At 42.7% G+C, this 6579-nt stretch overlaps 1 protein-coding gene across 5 annotated transcripts; it reads right to left on the bottom strand.

The window, feature by feature from the left end:
* Window positions 1–481: 481 nt before the first annotated feature.
* On the bottom strand, window positions 482–4634 carry MRPS33 (mitochondrial ribosomal protein S33). 5 transcript variants are annotated; one of them, XM_085322592.1, is made up of 3 exons: window positions 4547–4634; window positions 1771–2026; window positions 482–892 (listed from the first exon to the last, which is right to left on the bottom strand). In XM_085322592.1, the coding sequence occupies exons 1-3, from the start codon at window positions 4623–4625 to the stop codon at window positions 787–789; spliced, it is 441 nt and encodes a 146-aa protein (XP_085178718.1). In that variant the 5' UTR covers window positions 4626–4634; the 3' UTR covers window positions 482–786. The 5 variants fall into 5 exon arrangements, with proteins under 5 accessions (XP_085178718.1, XP_085178719.1, XP_085178720.1 ...); XM_085322593.1 differs by having other exon boundaries at window positions 4519–4604; XM_085322594.1 differs by lacking the exon at window positions 4547–4634 and adding an exon at window positions 4476–4531.
* Between the last annotated feature and the right edge of the window lie 1945 nt (window positions 4635–6579).

Genomic DNA, 6579 nt, shown 5'->3' with positions numbered 1-6579 from the left:
ACTTAGTAAAGAATACTGAGCAGGAACTACACAGCTCACCAAAAATACCACTAACATAGCACATCTTGAGTTACTAATCTTGGTGAAATAAAGTAGTTAAGTAGTTAAGCTATTATGAATTTATTTAGATCCATTGATTTCAATGATCATACAGAATCCTTCAAATAACACATCTGAACAAGCTTGGTCTAGAAATACCAGTAGAAGTTTAGTATTGGTATGCATTTCAGGATGCCTCTGTATGTGACATCAAGCATACCCCAAACTAACTGTGCAAACACTTTCTGCCCCAGCCACTCTGCATTTTGAGTAGCTCCCCTTTATCACCACAAGGCTATTCTTCTAAATTTACAAGGTCTGGAAATAAAGAGATGCACAGTTTCAGAGCACACTTTTTACAGAAAGTAAAACAGAAAATGAAAAAGAAACACAACTTTGGCAAAAATTAAGATCAAGAAAAAACGAGATGAGGCAACAGATGTATGCAATAAAAAAAATGAGCACTTTTATTTTTTGCTTCTGTTGTTACTACTTAGGAAAGAGAGGGATCTCATGACAAATCAACATGCTGCAATATACAGAATATTTGAACTATAGAAATTCACAAAACAATAAAACCGCAGATCCAAGTGCACTACCAAGGCAGACTCCAGCATTTTACAGTGTGTTCCTCCAGCTCCCATATGCAGTTCACATGCCAAGCCCTCTCCAGCTGGGAACAGAAAGCCTGAATTACAGCTGTTCCCTAGCATCTCCAGAGAAGTTCATTATATTGCTGAAGTGACATTATTTCTTCTTGACAGCTCTCTTTCCTTCCCCCTTTTTTGGTCTTTCCTTCCCACGGAGCTTTTTCAACCGTCTCATCTCCTCTTTAAAGTCTTGATGCTCATCTCTAGATAGATAAGGAGCGGGGGGAAAGGGTTATTTTTTGGCTTATCTAGATGCGAAAGGTTCTTTGAACTGTACAATAATGGAAAAAAAAACAGTAAATTACTGTTACTTTTTGTAACAGTAAAGCCCATATTGAACCTCACAGTAGTACAGTGTTACTGCTAAAAGTGATTGTGAACAGAATAATTTGCTCAGTACTTTCAGAACTAACAAGGTTGTTCTTTTCAGCAAGAAATGGCATGTATGTGTGTGTGTTTCTTACACTGTACGTATTGATCCACTGTGTTTAAGCAGGAGAATACAAATATCAGCAAGAGACAAGAACGATAATTTTCCCCCTTCTCATCTTGCTCAGCAATCTAGCAAGTGCATTGCGTTTTTGTGATAGGTACTAAGTTCAGGTCATTAACTTCAGAGAAGAGAGAGGCATGCTGAGCTGTGATTACAGCACATGACACTGCTCTCAGGTGACTTCAGGAATGAAGTATGAAGAAGGTATCATCTACTCATAGAATAAAATGGGAAAAATTACTTAGCAGTCACTTATTCTGKTTTTTTTTGCCCTCAAGAGAGGTTGTGGAGTCTCCTTCTCTGGAGATCTTCAAGGCCTGCCTGGACACAACCCTGTCTAACATGCTCTAGGTGACCCTGCTGAGCAGGGAGGTTGGACTAGATGATCTCCAGAGGTCCCTTCCAACCTTACCAATTCTATGACTCTATGAATACAACAGTCACTTGTGTATTTCCATATACACTGTATTATGAATTGAACCTTTTTCAACAGTTGTTGTTCTCCTCATGGAGAAAACTGTAACAAAACACACATCTACCCCCTTCCCCACTCCAGTCCTGCTCCCATCCCATGAACACAGTAATCACCTGTAAAGACCAAAGTAGCGGAGTTTCTTCATGAGGGCATAGTAGGCGTTGTGAGGAGGATACCAGCTGTAGACCTCCTTCCGTTTGGCCAAAGGTTGCTCACTGAAGAGCTTCACTACTTTCATAGATTTTGTGTCAGTTGGCCTGGTCATTTCTCCGAATATCCGAGCACTCAGATGGGCCATTCGTTGGGCGTAACTGGAAACACTGGACATTTCCCAAGAAAGAGTGGGCACACATAGATATACACAGTTTCCTAAAAAAAGGAAAAAAACACAACTCTTTAAGACAAATGAGTATCCCAAACAATCCCAGACTTAAGACAATCAAAACAATTCATGGCACACTGATCAAATATTGGAAGTCTTACACTCCTTGCATGAAATCAGTCTAATTATTCACACATAAYCCTGCATATAAAGCATATTTTTACATTAACTTAGTTACAATTAGAAGCTTAACTAGGACAGTATAGAAAGCCGTATGAACTAGAAAAAAAGCTACCCTGAATGGCATCTTATCATTGATAGCTTATTAGTAACTCACACTTAGCTTGCCTGAAGCTAGCTTTTTGCTCCAGTCACAAATGACCGCAACGTGAACTTTGCTAAAAATGGGGCCTGCTGTGAAGCCCTCTGGCTTCTTTATATGATCTACACAGGCATGAGATAGACACCACTTATCTATTCTGAGGAAGCAACCTGGACATTTTGCTGATGAAAATATTTTATAAATGAAGCAGGCTTTGTTACAGAGCTTCATTCATCTAGAAAAAAATGTCCTACTAACTGTACAAAGAAATAAAATCACATTTCTCCATAAGAATAACACAGACTTTTCCATCTCAAATCCCTTTCCTTGAGCTTTTCCATCAACTTTTCTCTCCATTCACTTTTCAGTCTCCTCTCATATCTGTCCTTTTCAAGAGAGGAAGGAAATAATTTTCCCACACCATTTGCTGATGTTGGTTTTCAGCTCCCTGTCAAAAACTGACAGAAGCAAAAAATTCTGACAAGGATTAGAACTGCCCAGTTCTGCTGTTTTAGTTTTACTGGGGAAGCCAAAATCCTTTTCTGCAAAAGATTCCCGTATGGGAGAGTCAGTAGCTTGCATCTTATGGATGCAAGGGACAAGAATAAGACCCACAAGACCCTGTAAGTATTTTAAATGTTATGTTGCCTGTACTGTGTCTGTTCAAATAAATTGTAAGTCTCCAGAAACAGTAAGTGGGATTCTTTCATGTGCACATTTATTTAAAACGTAAAAATCTTTTTAAAGGTAGTATTGCACACCTGATTCCAGAAACCCATAGCTGAGTAAAGATGAGCATGAAATATTAAAAAGCATRGAGCAGGGACAAACAATCATCAAGACAGGGCTGAATCAATTTTAGTAAGATAACAAGGAGCCTATAGTTTAGTAACATGAATCTAAAGTATTCTTAACCTCACTCATGCACTTCTACCCACTGGAGGTCCTTAGGTACAACCATCTACTCTGATTCACTCTTGTTAGCTCTGTTAGCAAAGCGTTAGAGAAGAAACAGAAAGAAAACCAAGTCTAAAAAAAAACACAACTATTCTGAGTGAAAGAGAGTAACAAAGGGAATGCAAAGTATCAGAGACCTCAAGTTAGGTCAACTGCCTTGGTGTGAAAGGATAGAAACTCTTAAATGATTCCAGGGCAGCTTTTCAGCTAGAACATCTACTGTAAGGGGAAGGATTAATAAAGCTTGCTAAGTTCATTTCAGAACAGACTGTCCAAACACCTCCACTGAGAGGTGAAGAAACAAATTTTCTCCATAACTCTTCACCACATCGTCAGAGTCTACTCTAACATAAAGTTTGCCTAAACTCTTTCTGCTGTGGCTTTATAATGAAAATGCCTTTAGCTCCAAGATGATGCAAACCAGTGGTCTGGGGGACTAGCTTTCCACTTCCGATTCCCAAAAGGAATCCTGTAAATAGCCCAATCCAAGGTTGAAGAACTCAGCTAATCCTTGCCAGTCTAAGAATACTTGAGAGATTAGAAGAGTAAAGGCTGGAAACTCCCAAGTGCCACAGCTATTTATGATCACGTAAAACTCTGCAACATGCTAGTAGAAAGGTCTCATGCTTGGCACTTACAGCAAGGATATTATCCTAACAGTGTACTGGTAATCACTGCATCTAAAACAAAAGCAAAAACACCACTCAGTGCTTCTTCAACTGCACTCTACTCCTCATTGCTACTCAAAGCCTTGTTTTCTAGTCTAATACTATGTTTTTTTCTTTCAGACCCCCTGGCTTCTCAGACCACTTCTTCCTCAGCACCAGCAGAGAGGCTGATATAAATCCTCCTTTCCATTTGCAGAATTATTTTCGATTCTCCCACGACCACAAAGGGAAAATAAGTTTGGCCTAGCCCCACAGTCCCAAGAGAAGAGCAAAGGGGCCGAGGCACACGCCAGCACTGCCCTCCAGCAGGCCCCGGCTCCTCCAACTCCACCGCCCCGCCGCAGGCCACAACTGCAGCTCGGGGCCTTCGCGGCCACCCGCGGCAGCGCCCCCAGCGCGGCCTGGCACCCCGTTCGGCTGACACGGAGGTCGCGCGTGGGCTGAACCCCGCGCGGCGCGGGCAGAGGCCGCCCCCTCCCCCTCGGGGGGGGGGGAAGCGGCGCTCAAGGGCACTACGCGCGGCCCCGGGACCGCGCCTGCCCCCCGCACCTCACCGTTCGCTGGGCAGCCCCGTCCCCGCCAGGCCGCTCACCCCCGGTACCGCCGCTCCCCCCCCCAACCCTGGCTCCGCTCCGAGCTGCTCCGCGGCCCAACGCTGCGACCGACGCAGGCGGGGGAGGCGCGTCCGTCAAGGCGCATGCGCTGTCGCGGCGGGTGAGCCGCGCGCGGCGGCGAGGGTGGGGGCGGGGCGGCGGCGACCGTTGAGAGCCGTTGGGAGCCGTTGCGCGGCGTCACGTCCCTTGGCGGTGCTTGGAACACGAGGCGACCGGCCTGGCTGATCAGACAGACAGTGCCTCGGGGTACCCTCGCGGGAGCCCCCTCACCGCCGCCCCCGGGTCGTGTCGCACGTAGGATGAGCAGGTGGAGGCMTGAAGGCTCCCTAGTTGCCGACTGTGTGTATGGCCCTTGGTTTCTTTGGTGTGCATAAGTTCCTGTCTTTGGGTATTAYGTGTTTTGTCCAGCTAATCACAAGGAATACCGATCTGCTGCTATCGTGCCATGGTCACTTAAATCTGCCTGCCTGCCTTCTGTGTCGCTGCTGGAGACTGCAGCTAGCTGCAAGCCTGGCCACGGGTCACCAGGGGATTCACCAGAACCTCAGCTGATAGCAGTTTCTATTCATAACTGGTTTTGACAGTCTGTCAGCTAGTTCTAAGCCCTCTCAATATGTGCTTTTCTGCTACTATATTATGCTAATTTTTAATCAGTGTCAGGAGGTACTAAATCAGACTCTGTACAAACATCTGAGTAAATTACAATTATGTGATTACATTTATAAACCAAACGAGTAGTGTCATCAAAGAGTGAAATTGAGTTCGTCTGACAAGATTTATTTTCCAAAGAAGCATACTGACTAGCATTATACATACTGCTTATTCTTTGGTCCTCCTTCCTTGACTTAATTTCCTGTTACCTTTCCTTTACTCGCCTGGGACTGATCAGCCTKGTGACCTAGACACCCAGGTCATTTCACTTGCCCTTTTTGAATGTTGGCATAATCTTCTGTGATTTCCTCCATATTCCAGGATTTGTTAAAAATTAACAACTTACCAAGATCTCCTTAGCCAGCTCTCCAAGGACTGTTATGTGGAAGTTCCCTAGGCATCCTAATTTAAAAATGTTTATTCTAGTAGATGTCGTTTGCCATCTTCCTTAGTTATTAAGGGGCTGGAAAGTATTTCATCGTTACTAGATAATAAAGTACCTCAACCTTGATCTTCTTAAATATGGAATAGAAAATGTTAAAATTTCTGCCTAGTAGTGGCATCTTTTCTGTTCTTAATGTACTCTCRCTCCCCTGCCTTACAGTCCTTAGGGTCACACCAGTCATGCATTTTCTCTAGTCTTCWTTTTTTATAACATTTTTCCTATATTTTTGCCTTGTCACATTGTTCTACACTGTATTTTTAGCTTTGAATTGTTTTCACCTTGCTGCTGAGTAAAGATCGTCAAATCTTTAGCCAAAATGGTCCTTTTTGCTAATTACGGAATCATGGCTTTTAGACTATATAGTGAGCTTATAAAAATTCTCAAACTTTATTTATATTTCTCTCTGTATTTTTGTGTCAGTTTTTCTCATCTCGAGAGAGATAGTCTTTCTGAAGCATCTCTGTGTATATGTGTTGAGACTGTCCTTTTTAGCTCGTAATTATTGTAATCAGGTTGTGATTGCTAGTTGCTAAGCAACCACCATTTTCCTGTCCCATGATTAAATTGTTTAACATGATGAGTTCCAAAATACCTTTCCTGTGTAGCCTAGAATAACTTCTGTCCCAGAAAATAAGTTTTAGAAACTGCAATGAGGCATGGCTATTGGCTATATGGGGCTTTTCTCCTATAACTCTTTTTATACATTAGAGGAATGACTAGTCTGATACTCTGTGGCCATCTCTATCCCATTCCACCTCTCCTGAATTGGGTTAATTGGGATAAGTTACTATCTCTTCATCTCTAAAACAATGATGTGTTTTAATGTGGAATGTTACTGTCTCACATCTTCACACTGCTTTATTTTTCTTAAAAGGATAATGGCAGAATATTTTAATTTTCCAATTTGGTGAATTGCCCTGACTGTTTCAGTAATGTTAATTAG

This window comes from Rhea americana, unplaced genomic scaffold (assembly GCF_003343005.1).
Source record: "Rhea americana isolate MKP2758 unplaced genomic scaffold, rheAme1 scaffold_79, whole genome shotgun sequence".
Classification (NCBI taxonomy): domain Eukaryota; kingdom Metazoa; phylum Chordata; class Aves; order Rheiformes; family Rheidae; genus Rhea; species Rhea americana.
The sequence above is the reverse complement of the archived record's forward strand: the minus strand, read 5'-3'. Positions and strand labels throughout refer to the sequence as shown.

What these genes read in the sequence shown, in the direction of transcription:
- MRPS33 (XM_085322592.1), bottom strand. Translation starts at nt 4,625, where the DNA reads ATGCGCCTTGACGGACGCGCCTCCCCCGCCTGCGTCGGTCGCAGCGTT. An exon ending in CAGCTCGGAGCGGAGCCAGG is followed by an intron (nt 2,027 to 4,546) that starts GTTGGGGGGGGG and finishes TCCTTTTTTTAG; the next exon opens with GAAACTGTGTATATCTATGT. An exon ending in CGCTACTTTGGTCTTTACAG is followed by an intron (nt 893 to 1,770) that starts GTGATTACTGTG and finishes TTATCTATCTAG; the next exon opens with AGATGAGCATCAAGACTTTA.